Here is a 23,242-nt window from a genome sequence, read left to right on the forward strand (position 1 = left end):
GAGCGGATAATTTTTTTTCCTTTGTTGAAGTCACAAGAACAAGTACTATCATGTGATATAAACAAAAGTATTAAAATCAGCTGGATCAGAACGCTTAATTTAAGCCGAGAATGGAATTGAAACACAGTGAAAATATTCAATTTCAATAGAAGTCGTATTTTTAACTAATATTTGTTAAATAATTTATAATAATGAAAAAATTTGTAAAACATTTCTATGAAAAAATATTTGTTATTTCAATATAAATGATAAAATAGAAGTATGCTTTAGTAAAACTCGTTAAATAATCTATAATGTTGTTTATTCATATGAAAATGGTACTGAAACAAATAAAAGTTTTTGTCAACTTGAAGTTTTTATTTATAAATATTCTCAAAACTTTGCATTTTGTCAAATGTTTTTAGGAGAATGAATAATTTCTATTAATTTTTTGTATTGTTTTTTTAATTTTTTTCAAATTGTATTGTTAAAAATAAAAAATTTTAAATAGAATGGAATTTTTTAACATTAATATGTAATTAAAATGTAACGATTTTTTCAAAATAAATCATTATTTTCTTCTTCATTCGCTTAATAATGCTTTGATATTAATTAATGTAAATTTCTTTATAAAAAAGCATTTAAATAAAACGCTATAAGCGGTAACACTGATCAATTTCCTGGCAAATTTTGTGGCCGCTAACTAAATTGTTTAAAAACCAACAATAAACATAAATGCTATTGTTTAATTAAAGAATTATCATTAACATTCACTAATAATGAACAAAATTTGCAATTATCCAAATATTTTTGTAGTTTTTAAAGCAATTAACAAAAACACTAACAGCAGCCACCATTATTTTCAACTACATTTTCTTTGTGTTATTTTTAAGAATTTACTTACTTTATTACGAAAATTTCATATACTTTATGTTGTTTCATTAGTATTTTATATTAATTTTCACTTTTTTCATTAAATTTTAGATTTTATTAACATTAATTTAAATTTTTATCACTTAATTAAAACTACACTTGCTTTCCACTGAAAAAATATGACAAAACTAAACTTAACTACCGTTAGGAAATTGAAGTTTTGTTTTTTTGCTTTGTTTTGCAAACAAAAACAAAACAAATGTCAAAAGCAATTTGTAAACAAAGAACAGAGAGAAAAGACACAGTTTGGTTTAAATTTTTATAGATGCTAAAGAAAAATAACTATTTTAATGAAAAAATTAAGAAATAACTTTATTTTAAGAAAAAATTATATGTAGAAATTAATCTATATATTATAATTAATTAATAAATAGTTATTTTATTAAAGAATTGATAGAATTTAAACGATTCCTTTGAAAAACAAAATTTCTTACTTATGGTTTTATTGAAAATATACCTATGAATTGTATTTAAAACCGCTAATAAATACTTTCTTTTAAACTAAATAAAATGTTTATTAATTCGTTTTAATAAATGTTATTATACTTTACCTTATTTTTTGTTATTTAATTAAAATATCTTTAACTTTCTTAGAAAATATTTGTATTTTTTATTAAATTCAACTTAAAACTGGCAGTTTAATTCATGAAATTATTGAAAAAATTAAAACTAAATCTAAAAAAACAATACTTAATGAAATCAATTCAATCTAAAATAAGGTTTTTGAAATTTCCCTATAGGCATACGATTGCGTTGCCTTAAACGGCGTACAGCTTCACGTAAATATTTGGGTTGCAAAGCGCCAGTATCACCCATTTCTTCCATGACATCTAAAGCTACAAAAATAAAAACAATTTAAAAAATTTCGAACAAAATCTTGTTAAAAAAACAACTAACCTTCTTCCACTATCTCACCCACAAAAACTTTAGCTATACCGGACATGGCAATCACTACATTTTGTGAAACCGAGCAGCCGGTAATGGTTTGCATAAGTCTTTTGACAGCCGCTTTAGGAAAGGCAGAACGTCGATACATTTCATAGCGATCCAGCTGTTCTTCGGTGAAATTGGACACTAAAACTCTAGTAATTTCAGTAGATTTAACAAATTTATAAATTTTTCTAATAAAACCCAACAACTTACTGCATTTTTTCTCTTTCCTCCTCTTCCAATTCCTTTTTGGACTTTTGTTTACGACTTACACACTGTTGATCCTCCGAATCTTCTTTATTTTCCGTTTGCTCTCTTTTTACCACCGTTAAATTTTCTGTTTTATGATCCGAATCCTTGCTATCTTCTGGTTTATTGTCCGAGTCAGAATTTTGGCTACTTTCGCTGGTGGTTTTATTGTGATCATTGTGAGAATCGAAAAATTTTAAATCCACTTCATCGGAATCATTGAGATTGTTAGATTTTTGTGTGGGAAAGAATATATCATCCATTTTTTTTATTTAAATCTATAGATTGTTTAAAATAAAAGAAATTTTATTAAAAATATTTAATGTTTCTGCTGGTTTGTTTACAAAATATACATTTTTGATAGAAGAATGTCTGTGTTCATGACATTTGTCCAGTGTTGGAAAATGATAAAATTGCAATTTTTGCAACACTTATTCATACATGAACGCTGCCATTAATAAATTTTAAATATATTACATTAAAATGCGATTATATCGTAGAAAATTTATTTTTATATTAATTTTAATATTTTAAATAATTTTTTTAAATATAAATGATATTGTTTTTTAATAAAATAAAAGTAAAAGATTTGTTTATGTTTTACATAGTGTTGCTAAGTGTTGTGATTTAACTTCAATGTCTCACTTTTGTATAAGTGTTGTTAAACGTTTATTTTTCTCTTCTTTCTTTTACTGTCATTTGCTCCAAAGAAAAAAACTCGTGTTCGTTTTTTTCTTCCTTTTAGCAAAAAATTGCATTTGTACGGTTGTTGATTAGTACAAATAATTGGAATTATTTTATATTTTTGTTAAATAAATAAAAAAACAACCTTAACAACATTATGTCCGCCGTAGAGGAAACTAAAGTTGATGGCAATGTACCCTCAAATGTTGAAAAAGCTGTCGAAGCTAATGAGGTCTCCGATAGTGCAGCACCCCAACAAGAAGAGGTTAAAAAGCAAAAGAAACCTAAACCAAATAATAAGAAATTGAGACAAGGTAATTTAAACTCATGCAACAGTAAAAAAATACAAGATTTTTAATAATAACTTTGTATTAAACAGCTGAAGCTGCTGCCAAAAAAGCGGCCGATGGTGGTGAGGGTGAAACAGCCGGCACTGAAGCCGATAAACCTGAACAAAATGGTGAAACTGCCGCTGATGGCGAAAAGAAGTCGGCCAATAAGAAAAAGAATAAAAACAAAAATAAGAACCAGAAAAAGGTACAAACCGAACCACCCTCCATACCCATTTCGGAGCTATTCCCCGATGGCAATTTCCCCGAGGGTGAAATTATGCATCATCCTAAACCTAAACATTTACCTGATGATACCGTAGCCGCCAATCGTTTCACTTCTGAGGAAAAACGTGCCTTAGATCGTGCACATAATGATATCTATCAGGAGCTGCGTCAAGCAGCCGAAGCCCATAGACAGACGCGTCAGTATATGCAACGTTATATTAAGCCCGGCATGTCCATGATACAAATCTGTGAAGAACTCGAAAATACTGCTCGCAAATTAATTGGCGAGAATGGTTTGGAAGCCGGTTTAGCTTTCCCCACCGGTTGCTCTCTCAATCATTGTGCTGCCCATTACACACCAAATGCCGGTGATACTACTGTTTTGCAATACGATGATGTATGCAAAATTGATTTCGGTACACACATCAAGGGACGCATTATTGATTGTGCCTTTACGCTGACGTTCAACAACAAATATGATCCGTTGTTGCAGGCCGTTAAAGATGCCACCAATACTGGCATCAAGGAGGCCGGTATTGATGTACGTCTATGTGATATTGGCGCTGCTATTCAGGAAGTTATGGAATCGTATGAAATTGAATTGGACGGCAAGACATATCCAATTAAGGCGATACGTAATTTGAATGGTCATTCCATTAGTCCTTATCGTAAGTAGATGTTTGTTTTTATAACTTGTTTTTAACTTTTTTGGGAGAAGTTTCGATCGTGCTGAACATTTCTTAAGAGGATCATTTTGGAAAACTTTTCCTGAAACTCTTCTAAAACGATCGTATTAGTAAATTTTTCCTTTAAATGTTTTCAAAGCATTTATTAATCGATCGTGGCTTGATAAATTTTTCAAAAATTATATTTAACTAATTATTATTAAAACCTTTTCAAACCGATCGTACAGAACTGTTTGTCTTTAGAATTTTTTTTAAACCTATCGTTCTAAACATATTTTCTTTAAAACATGATCCCGCAAATTTTAAAAGTTGTATTTAGAACACTTTGCAATTCGATCATGCTGAAATAAATTTAAATTAAACGTTTTCAATCCAATCATACAAAACATTTAAAACTGATCGTACATTATCGAACTAATCATCCTAAAAATTTACTTTTTTTTAAACATTTCCAAATCGTGATCGTGCTGAACTTATTGCCCTTGAAATATTTTTGAACCGATCTAGCTAAAAATATACTCATAAGCATTTTCAAAACACGATCATGCAAATAAATTTTCTTTTACAAGTTTTGGAACTTGATCGATCTGTAGGGAATACCTTTTAACGTGATGAAAAGAAAAGTTTTGCTTCTATCAAATGTTTGTCTTTATAATATGGCCTAACTCGCATCTAAAAAATCTATTTGTACTCTCTCTCTCTTCTCCCACAATTTTACAGGTATTCACTCTGGCAAAACTGTGCCCATTGTGAAGGGTGGCGACTCAACTCGAATGGAAGAAAATGAATTTTATGCCATTGAAACTTTCGGTTCCACCGGTCGTGGTTTGGTACATGACGATATGGACTGTTCTCATTACATGAAGAACTTTGAAGCACCCTTCGTGCCATTACGTTTGCAATCCTCTAGCAAACTGTTGAGTATAATTAATAAAAACTTTGGTACTTTGGCTTTCTGTAAACGTTGGTTGGATCGTGCTGGCGCCACTAAATATCAAATGGCTTTAAAGGATCTCTGCGACAAGGGTGTGGTCGAGGCCTATCCACCATTGTGCGATATTAAGGGTTGTTATACCGCTCAATACGAACATACCATTATGTTGCGTCCCTCTTGTAAAGAAATTGTCTCACGAGGTGATGATTATTAAAAGATAACACGATGATTGTGGTTAAAAAAACAAAATGAAAAATAAAGGTTTGTTGTAAGAAAAGAAGAATTGTCCTTACAGTTTGAAACTGTTGACATATATTTACATATTTTTCTTTTTATTAACATTTTACTATATCCACCCCCTAAAAATATATACTTTCTTCATTATAATTACAATTTGTTATTGATTTCTAACGTTTAGTTTCTTTTTGTTTAATATATTTTTTTCTTGTTTTAAGAAAAAATCTATTACATTTTCTATACATAAAAGCGAAAACAAGTAATAAAAGAAAACAAAACCTATTATGCTAAACAAAAATTAAAAAATTGAGTTTTAAATATTTTTTTTTTTTGTAAATTTTTATATTTCTGTTTCCAAATACAGATTTGAAATCTGTAAATAAAACTAGTTGCTAGTTAAATAAACCTTAAATTAAAAAAAATGTATATATATTATAAATAACATAATTAATCCCTATTATACATAAGTATAATTTCAGAACCCGAGGTTACATAGTTCAAGGGAATGCCATCACTCAAAGAGCCATCCTGTTGCATGTTGCGTGCTTGATTATTAAGTTCTATAGCCATGGGTGAATCGTGTGTAATAACATTTTTCGCTATAAAGGTGCGAGTCTCTACATAATCCAAACCTGGCTCTGGTTTGGCACCCATTAACAAATTGCCCTTTTGTACACCCATATATTGTGTAGCCTTGGCATTTAAGGGCAATAGACCACAGGTTTCTGCTTGAACCTTACGATGTGCCTGCAGATTGGAAACACAAGTAAAACGTTTACCACAACCATTGCACATAAAACGTTTAATGCCTGTATGCACTGACATATGGGTCAAAAGACTCTCACGATAAGGATACTCTTTGGGACAAAGCTGCAAAAAAAAAAACACCAAACATTTTAAACCACAATTCATTTTTGTTCTTAATAAATTATGTAAACAAACTTACATGACACTTAAAGCGCTTCTCCTTGGTATGGGCATATTTTATATGTGTCTTATATTGCGCCTTAATCTTAAATGTTTTACCACATTTATCACACTGATAAGGTCTAGCATCACTGTGCAATAACATATGAGTTTTAAGTATACCCGCTGTGGTTAAACATTTACCGCATTCCTGACACTGATACAAAGGCAAACGACCACAATCGGAACGCTCATGATCGGTGAGTTGGGTACGTCCCAAAAATTTCTTGCCACATTTCATACAAATCAAATTACGATTATTTTTATAATCCTTATTACCGCCATGAATGCGTGCCTTATGCGATTTGAGAGCATCACAGCCGGTCATAAATTTCTCACATATTTCACACCACAACATATCCTTATGCTTATCCTGGGCATGAGCCGTGGCCTCTTCACGTGTTTTAAAGTATAAAGTACAATAGCAAGGACACTTGTGTATCAAAGTGCCATCCGGACCATGTTTGGGTATATGCGAGAGTAAACGTTTCTCCATTAAATAGATTTTATCGCATATATGACATTTGAACACATCATTGGTCTGTACTTCTTCCAATTCATTTTTGAATATTTCCTTAATAAAATCTTCAGATTTTTTATGATCTTCACGTAAATGTTTCTCAAAAGGTTTGCGCATATAATAGATTTTAATGCAATCTGGACATTTCCAAGATTTATCACGTTTCTTTAGTAACTTCATGCGCTCCCTCAATTGTTTAGCTGATATCGAAGCCAAACGATAAGATTTACCATTGCCAGATTTGCTATCCTCATCAGATCCGGGCTCATTTTTCGGACGTCTGGGTCGATATTTGCCACGCTTTTTAATAAACTTTTTGATTTTTTCCGATTTTGAGAAAAAGGGTTGGAAATTACGTGGCACCTTAACACTTGCCGTTTCCTTTAAAGAGGGGAAGCAATTGGTGATATCCTCTAGTAAAACATAGCAATCTTTTATATCATCCTTGGTGACTTCTAAGGCCTAAAATTTTAAAAATACAAATATTTCTTTAAAATTAAAGCTTTATACACTCTTACTTGTTGCCGCTCTTGTAAAATATCTTCTCCAGGTTCCTCAATATCATCACTATCCTCAAATTTAATAAAAGCTACTTCGGTCTCTTTTAATATATCCTCAGAATCCAAGGAATCTTTAGCATTACGTGATAATCTTTTACCTTTTTTCGTTTTACTGGTTGTTACCTCATAAGCACCACCTGCCTCTCCCTCCTCCAAAGGAGTATAATCATTTTCATTTAACAAATGCTCTAAAATGCGATCTTTCTCCTCAAACAGATTATCCTTTTCATCTTCATACTTCACCTCAGCTGCATAGGAATCCATGCGTGTGTACTCAAATTCCCCTAAAGGTTCTATTTGTATATTAGTGGTTATTACCACTTCATCTTCAGCCTCATCATCGTTTTCTATCTTAATGTCTGGCATTGTTATTTTAAAATCTTTATCTTCATCTTCTGTATCCGTATCGGCCGTTTCAAAGTCTGGCACATATTCATCCTCACTATCATCCGACCATTGATGTAACAAGTTTTTATCGGACAAAGATATTTCACTGGTCTCTTCTATAATATATTTGGTCTCTTCTGGCTTTTGTTTGGACTTCAAAGGTAGATAATCCTCATCATCGTCATCCATGTCCTCATCTTCAAGCTCCTCTACCTTGAACTCATTATCATACACTTTATCATCGACTACATCCAAACTAATGGCCTTTTTTCTTAGTGTACGCTTACGTAATGTGGGTGCTGTCGATGATGATGGTCCAAGTCCTGTACGTTTACGAGCTGTAGGTTTTGGTTTCATTGGCTTACTGCTGGTTGGTTTGTTGGGTGATTCTTTTTTTAGGGCTTGAACTTTTACCTGATCATCGGGTTTAATGATTTTATTAACATTAACCACCTTGATTTCGGAGGTGGGATTTAAAGTGGCTGGAACTGGACAGATGAAAAATATGATTAGTGTTTGTTTTAGAATGTAATGAGTTAAGTTTTTTTTGTTTTTGCTAAACTTACTTCTGGAAGTATGTTTTCTAATACGATTTCTGGGTGGATCAAATTCTGGCAAACCACAGGTATCCGGGCGACTACGACGATGTTTGATGAGATTGGAATAACATGAAAATCTAGAACTACAGCCGCGACACTCTACCAAACGTATGCCGGTATGAATGGACGAATGTGTAACAATACTTTCACGATGTGAAAAACTTTTGCCGCAAACCTGGAAGGGAAATTAAAAAAAAAAATTTGAAAATTTTAATAAAAAAATATTAATTTAAAATTTCGAAATTTTAGTGAAAAGTTTCAAACTATTTTGTAAATTTTTGGTAAAATGGAAACTTTCAATAAAATAATGAATTTAAACATAACATTTTTAAGAGAAATTTTAAATTTCTAGTGAAATTTTAGATTTCTAGTGAAATTTTGTTAAAATTTCAAGTGAAGTTTCGCACAGTGAAATTTAAAAATTCCAGAGAAATTTCAAATTCTTTGCAAAATTTAGAATTTCTAGTAAATTAAAAAAATTATTTTAAAGAAAAATTTTGAATTTTTAATGAAATTTAGGATTTTTAGAAGAATTTCAACTTTAAACTTTTATCAATATTACGGACTTGTATCAAAATATCTAGTTTTCATCAAAATTTCTAATTATCATCAAAATTTCAAATTTTTATCAAAATTTCTAAATATGAGTGAAATTTCTAATAAATTTTTTCAAATTTTTTTCAAATTTCTAGTGAAATTTTTAATTTTAAGAAAAATTTTAAACTTCTAATGAAATTTATGATTTTAAAAGAATGAAATTTAGGATTTTTGGAATAATTTTAACTTAAAATTTTTATCAAAATTACGTACTTTTATCAAAATATCTAATTTTCATCAAAATTTCTAATTTTTATCAAAATTTCTAATTTTGAGTGAAATTTCTAAAAAATTTTGCAAAATTTCAAATTTCTAGTGATATTTTTAATTTTAAGAAAAATTTTAAACTTCTAATGAAATTTATGATTTTAAAAGAATTTCGATTTCCAATTTTTATCAGAATTACTAATTTTTATCAAAATTTCGAAAAAATTTCCAATTTTAAGTGAATTTTTAAAAAAACTTTCAAATTTCTCTAAAACTCTAGTTAAATTTCAGTAAAATTATCGAATTTTAGTGAAATTTATTTTGAGTGGAAGGAAGAACTTCTCCTTCTTAATCCTTGAACTTACATCACAAGTATACGGCTTCTCTCCCGTATGTGTCCGCTCATGTTCCACCAATCTGGCCTTCTGCTTAAAATTCCTACCACAATAACTGCAACAAAATTTCAATTCACCCGAATGATTATCCAAATGTTGTTTCAAATTATATTTCGTCACAAATGCCATGGGACATTTATCACATTTATACGGTTTAATACGGCCACACTCTGTCTCAATGTGACGCCGATATGGATCGATAGTCTTGTAAGCGGCTCCACATTTTTCACATTTAAATATTTCACGATCCACACCCTGATGTATGTCACGAATGTGAGCTCGATAATCGTCCTCATTGGTAAAGGTAGCCGTTTTGCACAGGCGACACGCTATGGTAGTGTGTTCTGATTCACGATGTTTTTTAAGCTCTTCATCGGAACAGAAACGAGCCTCACAATAGCGGCAAATGAAACCACCAGGTGGTTCATGTTTTTTGACGTGCTTCACGTAGCCGGCTAGAGATACGAGTGCTTTATTGCAAACGGGACAGAAAAGTTTAGGTACTCCATCTGTGGATAGTTTGACCAGCATGTCCTGCGTAGCAGCTGCTGTAGAGGTCGAGGCAACGTCATCGGCTGGAAATTGGAAAGAAAAGTATTAGAGAACGTATCAAAAATCTATTAAGGGTTAACTACTATTTTTATATTCTAAGCAATTATCCAACCCTGAAATAGCGGCTGTATTTTGACACTTGTTTACCAAACAACGAAAAAAAGTGGGAAACAATTGTAATGAACACGACCATTAACAAGAAGTTTTATTTTAACAAGCGTACTAACAAAACTTTTATTAAAAAATAGTGATAAAGTGTATAAATGTAAATAAATTTAAAACAAAATTGTAAAATACTAACAAAACTCACCCATTTTAACAAAAATAACCTTAAATCTAACAACTGGCTTGCTTGTTTGGCTGTAAAAAACAGGGTAAATTTTTTCACTAACAAACTATTCTTTCTGTAAATTTTCTTGCTCTTTGTGGCTTTTCTTGAGTTTTTTCGTAATTATCACATTTTTTTGCAACTACTTTTTTTCATTTGTATTTTTAATTGTAAATTTTTCTTATTTCTGTTGTTTTTAGTTTTCTATTTTGTTTGTGTTTATAGTTTTTTACTTTTATTTCGCTTTTTTGTGTTGATTTTAATTTTTACACATTAAAAAATTTCTGGTAAAATTAATTTTCTTTTGATGAACAATATTTTTTTTTACTTATTTTTCTCTTTCTGTATATACACCTTGAAAAATCGACACGTCTATTATGGCGTTGTATTCTCTATTAAATATGGCTGCTGTTAGTAAGTAAAATTTTTCTCACACTGCATGTGTTAAAAAAAAGGTTGCCAGATTTGCTTTGCTAAGGAATAGTGTTCAAGAGAGAGAGATGGTTTTGTTTATGATTACAGTCTAGTGTTGGTAAACGTTTAGTTGATTATATTGACATATAGAGGGTGCTGTATGGTTGAATGGATGCTTATAGAAAGAAACGTTAATTTTGAATGAATTTTAAATTAAATTTACATTTAAAAAAGAAGTTGCAGGTTTTTCAATATATTCCTTTTCCTTTTGTTTAACAAAGAAAACTCTTTTTAATAATTTTACAATTTTTTATTATTTTATAAATTTTTTACAAAAAATCAAACTTAACAATAACATTTAATTAATTAGCATTAATTTTATTAATGTTCATTTACATCGTTTGTTTGTGTATGTGTGTCTTAAACTTAAAACTAAAAGTAAAAAAAGCGTTTCTTTTTTCTAACTTAACAATTTTAAAATCTTAAATATTATTTTAAAAACCTATTAAATAGTATCACTTTGTTCTTTGTTTAAACGTTTAAAATAATTCTGTTCGTTTTTGAGTCGTATTTTTTTCTATCATCAGAAAAAAAGTCTTTAAATACCACAACTATCTACAACAAGAAAAAAAAAACATATTTACATTTTTCTTTTCTCTACAACTTCAGCTAAATTCAAAATATCTTCTTTGCCTGCCGAAGAAAAACTATAAAATATGACTATGAGTCTGCTCGTATGCTTCAATTTTTTCTATTATTCTATCATTTATGACCTCTTTAACATTAACCGACCATAGGAAATCATAATGATTCCAATCATCATAGGGCATACGATACAATTCCACACAGGGTAATAGTGTGGCTAAGTATTCAACATCTGCCACTGCTGACATGTAATCATTGTTGCTGTAATACATATTAACACAACTTTTGATATTGCTAACTTCGTAGTGGGGTGGGGTCTCCTGATTGTATTTCTTGAGATTTATATCGATGCCATGATCGAATTGTTTGAAATCTCCGGAAGTGTAGAGCTGTAGATAGTGTATGATTTGTGTGGTGGAGGCACCTGCGGGATGTGTTTCACAAACATGTGGCAATAGCGTCTGGAAGAAAAGAAAAATGGGAGAAGATATTAGTTTAAGAATAATAAATTACAAAATGAAACTATAGACTAGACTATAGTCCAGATAATGAAATAGACTATAGTCCAGTTTATAGGCCTAAATATAGTACAGACTTTACACTATACACTATAATATAAAGAAGACTATCCAGACTATAAACAAGTCTAAACAGCAGTCTATAGATTAAATTATTGTCTAGACTAGACTATAGTGCAGATTTCACACCAGACTTTTGACAAGACTAGATTATAGTCCTGACTAGAGACTAGAGAGTCTAGACTATAGACTAGAGTGTAGTCTAAACTTCAGACTAGATTATAGTCCAAACTTTAGACTTAACTATAGTCTAGACTATAGAATAGATTACAGTACAGACCAGACTATAGTCTATACTATAGAGTAGACTGTAGTCCAGAATATAGAATAGGTAGTCCAGACTATAGAATAGACTGTTGTACAGACTATAGACTAGACTATAGTCCAGACTATAGACTAGACTATAGTCCAGACTATAGACTTGACTATAGTCCAGACTATAGACTAGACTATAGTCCAGACTATAGACTAGACTATAGTCCAGACTATAAACTAGACTATAGTCCAGACTAAAGACTAGACTATAGTCCAGACTATAGACTAGACTATAGTCCAGACTAAAGACTAGACTATAGTCCAGACTATAGACTATAGCCCAGACTATAGACTAGACTATAGTCCAGACTATAGACTAGACTATAGTCCAGACTATAGAATAGACTATAGTCCTGACTATAGTCTAGTCTATAGTCTAGACTATAGAACAGACTATAGACTAAACTTTACCTATTCTGGACTTTTGAATAGATTATAGTTCGGACTCTAGACTAGACTAGAGTTCGGTTTATAGACTAGACTATAATGCAAGCTATAGGCTACTTTATAGCCTTGAAGATAGACTTGACTATAGATTAAAATTTAAGTATAGACAATAGATTATACTACTGCCCAGTCTATAGATCAGTCTATGACCTAGACTATAGTTCAAACTACATTCTTAAGAATCCAGTAAAACAAATACCTCCAAAATTTACTTACATGATTTAATTGCTTTGTACCCCAACCGCCAATGAAATCCAAAATTCCCGAACATAAAAATTTCAACGAATCATGCGAACAAACATATTCACAGAATAATTTCTGTATACTAGTCGTAGGCAAAAGCTCGAAACCACTCAAAATCATGCTCATAAACGAGGGATAACCCAAAAATAAACGCCCCACTTTCGATAGTAAAAATGAATGATTTTTCATGAAAGCTATCGGTGCCAACAAATGTACCGTTCTGACTTTTTCATTATACCACGGTAGCGAAGACATAAGCACAAAGAAAGTTGTTGTACCCTGAGAATGAGCCACAAAATGTAGTGAGTGTTGTTGCGTTTCCTCTAGAACATAATCCAACATGGCGGCTAAATCGTAAACTCCAATTTCATGCCAACTAAAATTCCAGAAATCCGAAGAATCAGGATGTTTGTGCTTGTGTTGGCGTGAGTAGGTATTACCACGGGCATTACCTAGCCAAACATCATAGCCTTGATCGGCAAACATATAGGCTAGCGAAGTTTCAGGACCATTAATAATCCAATCATCGGAGGCACATAAAATGCCATGTTGTAGAAAGACAACTGGTTTCACCGTATTATTGTGATGTTTTAATTTCGGTGAATCGGGTATACGATAAATGGTTAGAATATAGTCATCGGGGGTGTGTACTGTATGCTCTTCGACTGGGTAATTATAATTGGAGATTAATTTAGCCTGAAAATGGGGGGAAAAAGTGAAACATTAGTATTTTGAAAAAGTTTTATTTTTTTTAAAAGTTATGCCCTAATATATATTTTGTTGTTTAAATGTAGACGAGTATAATTAAATTTTATGATCTTACTTTGCAATGTGTCATTTTTAATGATGTTATTGTTTATTTTATACAAATTTTATAAACGTTTTTTTATTATTATTTTTCTGTTCAAAGTTCTTAGCTAATTATAGAATTATTTTCTTAACAAAGTATTCGATTAAAGCTAGACATTTTATAAAAAACTGAATGACTATTAGTTCTAGCAGTAAGAAAATATTAAGTTCATTATACTCTTTAATAAGAACCCACTAGAAATGAATTATAGGCTGATCTATAGTCTAGACTATAGACCCAGCAATAGTCAAGACTATAGACTTATATATAAACCTGCCTATAGACTGATCTTTAAGGAAGACTATAAACAGATCTTGAGCCAAAACTGCAGTAAGATCTATAGTATTTTATAATATAGATTTTTTTTAATTTTTATTTAAAATTTTCTGATCAAAGTTCTTAGCAAATTATATACATTTTAACTTTGTAAATTTTTTACAAAGAAACAAAAAATTTAATTAAATGTCTTCACCTGAATTAAAGCAATTAAATGTAATTAAACATATAAAAAACATTTAATAAATGAATAATTTATGACTTGTTAGTTCCAGCAATAAGAAAATAATGAGGGCATTATACAAATTACTAAAACAAATACGAATTGAATTTTTTAATAAAGAATGTTAAGTAGTCAATACTATAGGTTGGTGGTCTGGTAGTCAAGACCATAGGCATGGTCATGGCTTTAAATTGCTTTCTAGTCCAGACTTTAGGCTGATATATAGACTAGACTATAGAATGATCTATTGATTTATCTAGTCCATACTTTACATTGAACTATAGTCCAGACTATAGACTGATCAATTGCCCAGAGTATGAACTGATCTATAGTCTCGATTATAGATCTATAGTCTCGATTATAGATCTATAGTCCAGAATATAGATTGATCTATAGTCCAGACTATAGATTGATCTATAGTCCAGACTATAGATTGATCTATAGTCCAGACTATAGATTGATCTATAGTCCAGACTATAGATTGATCTATAGTCTAGTCTATAGATTGATCTATAGTCCAGATTATAGGCTGAACTATATATCAGGTTATAGTCGACTATAGACTAATCTATAGTGCGAACTATAGACTGATCTACAGTCCAAACCATAGACTGATCTAAAGTCTAGACTATAGATTGATCTATAGTCCATTATAGACTGATCATTAGGTTATACATTGACTGATCAATAGTCCAGATTTTAAACAGATCTATAGTCCAGACTATACACTTACCTATAGTCCATACTATAGTTTTATCTATAGTCCAAACTATGGACCCACATCCCACATCATTTTCACATTAATCATACAGACTTATCGATAGTCCGGACTATAGAATGATCTAGAGTTCAAACTGTAGACTGATCTATAGTTTAGACTATAGACTTATCTAAAATACAGACTATAGACTAATCTATAGTTCAGACCATAGATCTTTAGTCCAGACCATAGACTGATCAATAGTCCAGAATATAGACTGATCTATAGTCCAGACCATAGACTGATCAATAGTCAAGATTATAAACTGATCTATAGCCCATACTATAGTCTTATCTATAGTCCAGACTATGGACTCAACATCCCACACATTTTTCACATTAATCATTAATTCCGCATTTTTTTCCAACTGTAGAAAAGAAATAAATTAAAAGTCATGCCCACAAATAGCAACAAAATTAAATAAACAAATATAAAATTTGTGTGTTTTTAAGAGCAAAGTCCATCAATTGAAAATGGCAAAGCACCTACTATATACATTTACATTTTGACGTAATTATCTTTCTAGCACCTTCAGTATTAACAGACGAGAATACTTAAATATTTAAATAAAAAAACACGCTAAAAATATATAATGTACACTAAACCCAAAGTTTAATTCAATGTGATCTTTTTTCTTAAATTTTACCAGTTATTTTTTAAATAGAGAAAAGAAACCAATGAAACGCTTTTTTAAAACTCTCAAGAAAAAAAAATTGCAAAAGTTTTGTCAAACAGTACAATTGTGTTTTAAAAAGCAGAATATGCTGCTAAAGCTAGGAATTAGAATGAGAAATTTCTGCTATTTATTTACTAATTTAAGAGATTAAATTATTATCAAATTGTCAACACTGTCTTTTGCTAAATACTTTAGCTTGCCATTATCATGTGTTCCTTTCTCCTAACACCCCTTTTTTAAATATCATTCACATGTTCTTTTCCCCCCTCATTCACAACAATAATGTAATGATTACTGGCAATTTGTTTATTTTTTTTCTAAATCTGTTTAAATGTGTCAATGTGAGTGTATCTGTTTGACTGTTTATGTCATCATCACCATCATCTTAATCATAACAACATTATGTTAAGTTTTGTTATTGTTTTGAACTTTCCCTTGTTCTTGAATGTTTTGTCAGTAATTTTGTAAAGATGCCAGATATAAAAAAAACGGGAATGCAATTTTACTATAGACTGGACTATAGACTAGACTATAAACTAGACTATAGACTGGACTATAGACTGGACTATAGACTGGACTATAGACTAGACTATAGACTGGACTATACACTAGACTATAGACTGGACTATAGACTAGACTATAGATTAGACTATAGACTAGACTATAGACTAGACTATAGACTAGACTATAGACTAGACTATAGACTAGACTATAGACTAGACTATAGACTAGACTATAGACTAGACTATAGACTAGACTATAGGCTATGCTATAGACTAGACTATAGACTAGACTATAGACTAGACTATAGACTAGACTATAGACTAGACTATAGACTAGACTATAGACTAGACTATAGACTAGACTATAGACTAGACTATAGACTAGACTATAGACTAGACTATAGACTAGACTATAGACTCGACTATAGACTCGACTATAGACTAGACTATAGATTAGACTATAGACTAGACTATAGACTAGGCTATAGACTAGACTATACACTAGACTAGACTAGAGACTAGACAAGACTATAGACTAGACTAGAGACTAGACTAGAGGCTAGAGTAAAGTGTATAAACTACACTATAGTAAAAACTATAGTAGAGCCTATAGACTAGAATATCGTAAAGCTGATAGACTAGAGCATAGAAAGGTCTGTAGACAAGACTGTAGTCAAGACTATATACTCGAATACATACCAGACATTTTTCATGACTTTTAAACCTACAATTTTAACTAAAGAATATTCTGCAATCTGTACTATAATTTAGGCTATAGTATAGACTTTGTATCAGGATACTAGTCTAGACAATTGATAAAATTATACTCAAGACAATTAACTATATTTCCGCCGAATTTATTTTACAGACCATTTGATTTAAAAAACATAATCACTAAATAACCGCTTCCTTTTCACCACAATAATGATTAGATGTTTTATTGTTCTATTAAAATATTACATTTTCAAATAACTATTTCAAAAAGCATGATAAATATTATATACTTTATTTTTAATTTCCTAAAAAACAAATATCTAATCAGGGTAAAATATAATCTACAACACCCACCACCTGATGTCAAGTGCCTTAGAAATGATCTCATATTATTTTATTATATGTCGAAAAAAAAACTATACCTATTTGATAAGTTTTATTTTATAGAAGCTATTTTTTTATATTACAAACAATATTCAAAGTCCAAAAAAAGTAAAACTATTACACACTATAAAAGAAATAGTGAAAAACCTATAGATAAGATAAGAAATGTAAAAACTAGGGGGCAGCTGCTAAAAAATTTGCGGAACTAAAAAAATACGAAATTTTTTAATTTATAGTTTTATTTTTGTTTTTAAATTTTTATATTGTTTTTTTTACAAATAGACTTTGATCATAAAATAATCTATATATTAGTTAATATGACTATAAGAAATATTGTTATAATTATTAACAAAAAACTTGCCGCTTTTTTATTAAATGTTCTAGAATAATCAATAGTTTCTTGTCCTTTCTAAATTATTGCATTATTTTAAATTTCACTTTATCTTTCATTAGTTTTGTTGATAATTATGATTATTTTTTTGATTAAAAATTATAGTTTTGTTTCTATTTTCCTCAATTTCACTTTATCTTGTGATAGTTTATTATTACTTATTATTATTATTAATTGCCCCAAAGAAATTATAACAATAACATATGATTTCCGAAACCCTAAATCAGCGCATTGAAAATAATCAAATGTTTTCTTTATATATACTTCCAATTGGCCTAAAAAAACAACAAGAGCAAACACGCGTCTTAAAGACCCCCTGATATAATAATTAATGCTAATCGGAACATTAGCAAATTAAATAAGAAGAAATAAGAATTTTTTGCAAAGAAAAAACTACTATGAATGAAATTTTGACGTCAAATTTTTGAAAAAAAAATCATAATGATAAGAAAATAGTTTGCCCCTTATTTAGACTAGTTAACTAGATTGTAGTCATGTCTATAGAATAGACTATATTCCATAATATAGACTAGGACTATAGACTAAACTATCGTCAGGACAATAGTCTAGTTTATAGTCAGGACTATAGTGTAGTCTATAGTCAGGACTATAGTCTAGTCTATAGTCAGGACTATAGTCTAGTCTATAGTATGGACTATAGTCTAGTCTATAGTCAGGACTATAGTCTGGTCTATAGTCAGGACTATAGTCTAGTCTATAGTCAGGACTATAGACTAGTCTATAGTCAGGACTATAGACTAGTCTATAGTCACGACTATAGTGTAGTCTATAGTCAGGACCATAGTCTAGTCTATAGTCAGGACTATAGTCTAGTCTATAGTCAGGACTATAGTCTAGTCTATAGTCAGGACTATAGTCTAGTCTATGGTCAGGACTTTTGTCTAGTCTATAGTCAGGACTATAGTCTAGTCTATAGTCAGGACTATAGTCTAGTCTATAGTCAGGACTATAGTCTAGTCTATAGTCAGGATTATAGTCTAGTCTATAGTCAGGACTATAGTCTAGTCTATAGTCAGGACTATAGTCTAGTCCATAGTCAGGACTATAGTCTAGTCTATAGTCAGGACTATAGTCTAGTCTATAGTTAGGACTATAGTCTGGTCTATAGTCAAGACTATTGTCTAGTCTATAATATGGAGTATAGTCTTGTCTGGTCTGTAGTCACGACTATAAACCAGTCTGTAGTCTTTATTATAGTCTAGTTTGTAGTCTGGATTATAGTATAGTTTGTAGTCTGTATTATAGCCTTAGGATTAGTCTGAACTATAGCCTAGGTCATAGTCTTTGGTCTATATTTCAGTGTATAACCCTGCTAATGGTACTGACCACATTGTTTATTTCAAATTCTTTATCGTGTTTTTGTAAAACATTGAGAATTTTATTTAAATTTTTTTTTTATAAATTATGATTCAACTGCGATAAATGCAATAAAATTAAATGCATTTTGCAATTAAATAACAAAAGAAAATATATTTACACAATAATTTGCAATCAAAGTATAAAATTGGTGACAAAACAAAATAAGTTTTGTAAATAAAAATTTAATCGAATTTTGTTTTTAAAGAAATCGTGGAAGAACTTTCGACTTACTGTAAAACATCTATTTTAAGTATTTTTTACATTAATTTATTTAAATAATGTTAATTTTTTAATTATTTTTAAGATTTTTTTTGTAATTCATAAAATTTCTATTAAGCTTTGGGTTTTTTTTTAAATCCCACAATTTCTCTAACATCCGGCAACTTTATTTAAAGCCTGCTGTCAAAAATTCCTTTTGTTATTGTTTACATTTTAACTGGAAATACTAAGTTGTTGTTATTGTGTTTTCCTTTTGCATTCCCCTTTGTCCACTAACAAACTAACATTATGAATGATAGTGTTGTTGTTGTTTTGCTGTCTCCTTATATTATTATTTGTTTACATTTACTGAAAAAACAATGTTGTCATCTTTGTTAAAGGCATTCCTTGTTATAAGCGTTTTATTAAATAGGAAATTAGCTTTATTCCAAAGATTTTTTACAAATTAAGTAAACATTGAAATTAAAACAAAAACAAATAGGTTTAATTTGAATAAACTACACGCTAAATTGTCAATAAAAGCTTAACAATTTTTAAATAAAATAAATAATAAATGCAATTATTATTGTTTGTTTGTTTTTGTTGAATAAATTCATAGAAACTTATGACTTAATACGTGTGCTTTAGAATAAAATTGTTGTTAATTTATTAGGAAACTTTAAAGAATTTGTTTGTTTTTGTTGTTAAGTGAATTTGTTTAGTTAATTTTTTTCTGTAGTTTTAAATTGTTTAATTAAATGGAAATTCTATTGTTTTGTTAAATTACTGGCAAATTTAGGAATTTTGTAAGAACTTAGTTGAAACTTGTTAAACTGCCTATTGCTTTTTGGGATTTCTTACAATGTTTCAACAAATTCCATTGCGTTCCTCTATACAAAATTTAATTTTCTTTTTTAAATTTTTTGTTATTTAACTTAAAATTATGGAACTTTAAATAATTTTTAACAAATTTTCTAAATGTTTCATCAAGTTCCATTACGTTCCTAGGGTAAAAATGGAGAAATAAAGTTTGTTTTTTTCCGATGTTTTCAACTGTTAAATGTTTTTGGATTTTTTTAAGGTTTCATTGAATTCCACTTCGTTCCTCTATTAAAAAATTAAAATTTTAAACTTTTTTGTTGTTTTATTCTAAATTATTGAATTTTTAATGATTTTCTACAAATTTGATACATGTTTCACAAGATTCCATTTCGTTCCTTGTTTAAAATTTAAAGACCTCTTTAGATTTTTGGCAAGTTTTTGTGAAAACTTTAATTTATTGGAAAAATATATAATGAAAATTAAAAATAAAAATCTCTTTAATTCAAACCAGGAACGATGTGGAATCTTATGAAACATTAAACAAATTTTGTTTAAAATCATTTAAAATGCAATAATTTTGAGTTAATTAGTTAAAAATCACAATATTTTAAATTTTTTCTTAAGAGGAACGAAATGGAATCTGATGAAACATTGCAAAATATAACAAAAAATAAACAGTTATAAACGTAAAATGTATAGTAATGAAAAATATATAAAAAATTAAAAATATCTAAAAATCTGTTTATTTTATATAAGAAACAAAATGGAATCTAGTGAAACATTAAACAATTTTATTGGAAATCATAAAAAAATCAATAATTTAAGGAAAAATAGATAACAATGTAAAAAATTTCATATTTTTTTCAAGAGGAACGAAATGGAATCTTATGAAACATGAAAAATATACCAAAAAATAAAAAGTTTTAAATGTAAAATGTTTAGAAAAGTCCAAAAATATAAAAAAAATTTGCTAAAATCTTTAAAAATCGGTTAATTTTGAGCAAGGAACGAAATGGAATTTAGTGAAACATTAACATATTTTGGAATTTGATGTAACATTGAAAAATAAACCAAAAAATTAACAGTTTTAAAAGTAAAATGTTTAAAAATTGAAAATATATAAGAAAAATTGCTAAAGTCTTTAAAATTTGTTAATTTCGGGCAAGAAACGAAATGGAATCTAGTGAAACATTAACATATTTCATAGGAAAATATTAGAAATTTAATAATTTTAACTAAATTTAACAATAATCTTAAAAATTTTTAAATTTTTCTTATGAGGAACGAAATGGAATTTGATGAAACATTGAAAAATTAACAGTTTTAAATGTAAAATGTTTAGAAAATATAAAAACTATAAGAAAATTTGCCAAAATCTTTAAAAATCTGTTAATTTCGGGTAAGGAACGAAATGGAATCTAGTGAAACATTGAACAATTTTATTGGAAAACAATAAAAAAAATCAATTATTTAGGGAAAAATTCATAATAATGTTAAAAATTCTATATTTTTTTTAAGAGGAACGAAATGGAATCAGATGAAACATTGAAAAATAGAACAAAAAATTAACAGTTTTAAATGTAAAATGTTTAGAAATGACAAAAAATAAAGAAAATTTTTAAAGGTTTTTACAAAAAATCTATTGATTTTGAGCAAGGAACGAAATGGAATCTAATGAAACATTAACATATTTTATAGGAAATCATTAGAAATTTAATAATTTAAAGTAAATTAGTAAAATAAGTTAAAACCTTTCAAATTTTTTAAAGAGGAACGAAATGGAATCTGATGAAACATTGAAAAATTTCCTTGAAAACCTTTTAGAATACTTTAGTTTTAAGGAAAATAATAAAATATGTTAAAAATTTTTGAATTTTTTTAAGAGGAACGAAATGAAATTTTAATGAAACATTGAAAAATCATTAAAAATTCATTATTTTTTAACTTTTTTTGTCATTTATATTGATAAATTGTTATTTTCCTGCTCTTTTTCCAATGTCTTTGCTAACATAAACATTTGATTGTTTGGCTTGGCTCTCTTTAACTTTGAACTTGAAATTCAAAAAACTTAACGGTTAAATTTTTGCAAAAGGTAAACAAATATTTTTAGACTTGAAGGTGTGTTTTTATTTTTTTCTTTCTTTGTTTTGATTGTCATTTCTTTCTTGTTTTCTGTGAGGTTTTTTTTCTTCTCGAAATGATGTTAACTTTGAACTTGAAAATTATTGGTTGGTTGGTTGGTTAGTCATTTATTGTGGTTATCTTTTATGCAAATGGTTGTTATGATTGTTTTAAAACTTACCGTTACTTTAAATGCTTCCGCTTTTTGTATTTTACGTGCAAAATTTAACAGCAGGATTAAAAGGAACATAAAATTGCCCGTTTTTAATAACATTTTGTTGAAAATTTGTTTCTTTTTTTTTCAAAAAAATTTATTTAGAAATATTTTGCCAACACTTTGGTAGAAAAAAAACTGTTGTATAACTTTAATATTTTTTTGTAAATGTTGTAATATTTTGTTTGCGCAAAAACTTTATTAAGCAATATTAGTTATATCTTAAAACCAACATACACACAAAAATATCCTCTAATACTAGTTTTCCAAAAAAACACTTAATACTTGTTTTTTTTTAAACAACTTCTTTTAACAATATTTTTCTTGTGCAATTTGTTAAAACTCTTCTCTTGAAATATTTGATGAAGCGCGTCCAAGCTGTTGACCCACTTAGACTGGACTGTGCTAAAGTTGTTTAATGCTGCTTGCCTTTTTAACTTTTCCGAGCTAGTTGTACATACAAACATACATGCATATATGTATTAGTGTGCGTTAAAAAATTAAACATTTAATTTTTGTTTAAAATCGCAGATAATAATAATAATTTTTTTTACTATTTTTTTTTTTGCGAATGGCAATCGTTTGATTATTTTATTTTTGTTTTGGTTCATAAATTTTTTGTTGTTTCGTATTTCAAACCCCGTTGAGTACTTTTTTCTTAATCTTTTTTTGTTGTTTTAATAATTAATGCATTAATTGTTAAGCAAAAAAAAACCCATTATATACAATTATTTAAACAAAATGTAATTGTTATTGTTATTTTTTTTTGCAATTATTTTGCCTTCATT

General features: G+C 29.0%; 4 protein-coding genes and 1 long non-coding RNA gene across 6 annotated transcripts in view; 2 read left to right on the forward strand and 3 right to left on the reverse strand.

Moving 5' to 3' along the window:
- The window catches only part of LOC124421474, a 314-nt gene extending 208 nt beyond the window's left edge, over positions 1-106 (forward strand). Inside the window, exon 2 of the long non-coding RNA XR_006941678.1 lies at positions 31-106. This is a non-coding gene — a long non-coding RNA (uncharacterized LOC124421474). The remainder of the gene's footprint in view (positions 1-30) is intronic.
- Positions 107-1,498: 1,392 nt separating this feature from the next.
- Positions 1,499-2,550, reverse strand: LOC111682479 (transcription initiation factor TFIID subunit 11). Of its 2 annotated transcripts, XM_046956227.1 has the most exons (4): positions 2,445-2,550; positions 2,056-2,369; positions 1,810-1,994; positions 1,499-1,748 (listed from the first exon to the last, which is right to left on the reverse strand). In XM_046956227.1, exons 2-4 carry the CDS (start codon positions 2,352-2,354, stop codon positions 1,612-1,614), a joined length of 621 nt encoding a protein of 206 aa, XP_046812183.1. In that variant the 5' UTR covers positions 2,355-2,369; positions 2,445-2,550; the 3' UTR covers positions 1,499-1,611. The 2 variants fall into 2 exon arrangements, with proteins under 2 accessions (XP_046812183.1, XP_023300214.1); XM_023444446.2 differs by lacking the exon at positions 2,445-2,550 and having other exon boundaries at positions 2,056-2,436.
- Positions 2,551-2,782: 232 nt separating this feature from the next.
- LOC111682468 (methionine aminopeptidase 2) lies at positions 2,783-5,345 on the forward strand. The gene is made up of 3 exons (XM_023444432.2): positions 2,783-3,089; positions 3,155-4,000; positions 4,739-5,345. Exons 1-3 carry the CDS (start codon positions 2,933-2,935, stop codon positions 5,164-5,166), a joined length of 1,431 nt encoding a protein of 476 aa, XP_023300200.1. The 5' UTR covers positions 2,783-2,932; the 3' UTR covers positions 5,167-5,345.
- Positions 5,346-5,497: 152 nt separating this feature from the next.
- On the reverse strand, positions 5,498-10,708 carry LOC111682465 (zinc finger protein 699). Its single transcript, XM_023444429.2, has 6 exons — positions 10,283-10,708; positions 9,391-9,995; positions 8,189-8,396; positions 7,194-8,110; positions 6,136-7,137; positions 5,498-6,059 (listed from the first exon to the last, which is right to left on the reverse strand). Exons 1-6 carry the CDS (start codon positions 10,284-10,286, stop codon positions 5,637-5,639), a joined length of 3,159 nt encoding a protein of 1,052 aa, XP_023300197.2. The 5' UTR covers positions 10,287-10,708; the 3' UTR covers positions 5,498-5,636.
- A 428-nt stretch (positions 10,709-11,136) lies between these two features.
- Positions 11,137-23,009, reverse strand: LOC111682476 (lipase 3). Its single transcript, XM_023444442.2, has 3 exons — positions 22,422-23,009; positions 12,916-13,638; positions 11,137-11,820 (listed from the first exon to the last, which is right to left on the reverse strand). The coding sequence occupies exons 1-3, from the start codon at positions 22,512-22,514 to the stop codon at positions 11,422-11,424; spliced, it is 1,215 nt and encodes a 404-aa protein (XP_023300210.2). The 5' UTR covers positions 22,515-23,009; the 3' UTR covers positions 11,137-11,421.
- Positions 23,010-23,242: the final 233 nt, after the last annotated feature.

The sequence above is a fragment of the Lucilia cuprina genome, chromosome 2, assembly GCF_022045245.1.
Source record: "Lucilia cuprina isolate Lc7/37 chromosome 2, ASM2204524v1, whole genome shotgun sequence".
NCBI lineage: Eukaryota > Metazoa > Arthropoda > Insecta > Diptera > Calliphoridae > Lucilia > Lucilia cuprina.

Coding starts and splice junctions, on each gene's coding strand:
- LOC111682465 (XM_023444429.2), bottom strand. Junction 8,111..8,188: donor TAGAAAACATACTTCCAGAA/GTAAGTTTAGCA, acceptor TCATCTGTCCAG/TTCCAGCCACTTTAAATCCC. Junction 6,060..6,135: donor AGAAGCGCTTTAAGTGTCAT/GTAAGTTTGTTT, acceptor TTTTTTTTGCAG/CTTTGTCCCAAAGAGTATCC.
- LOC111682479 (XM_046956227.1), bottom strand. CDS start 2,354: ATGGATGATATATTCTTTCCCACACAAAAATCTAACAATCTCAATGAT. Junction 1,995..2,055: donor GAGGAAAGAGAAAAAATGCA/GTAAGTTGTTGG, acceptor TGAAATTACTAG/AGTTTTAGTGTCCAATTTCA. Junction 1,749..1,809: donor GGGTGAGATAGTGGAAGAAG/GTTAGTTGTTTT, acceptor TTATTTTTGTAG/CTTTAGATGTCATGGAAGAA.
- LOC111682476 (XM_023444442.2), bottom strand. CDS start 22,514: ATGTTATTAAAAACGGGCAATTTTATGTTCCTTTTAATCCTGCTGTTA. Junction 13,639..22,421: donor CGGAAGCATTTAAAGTAACG/GTAAGTTTTAAA, acceptor CCCCATTTTCAG/GCTAAATTAATCTCCAATTA. Junction 11,821..12,915: donor GTACAAAGCAATTAAATCAT/GTAAGTAAATTT, acceptor CTTTTCTTCCAG/ACGCTATTGCCACATGTTTG.
- LOC111682468 (XM_023444432.2), top strand. CDS start 2,933: ATGTCCGCCGTAGAGGAAACTAAAGTTGATGGCAATGTACCCTCAAAT. Junction 3,090..3,154: donor TAATAAGAAATTGAGACAAG/GTAATTTAAACT, acceptor TGTATTAAACAG/CTGAAGCTGCTGCCAAAAAA. Junction 4,001..4,738: donor TCATTCCATTAGTCCTTATC/GTAAGTAGATGT, acceptor ACAATTTTACAG/GTATTCACTCTGGCAAAACT.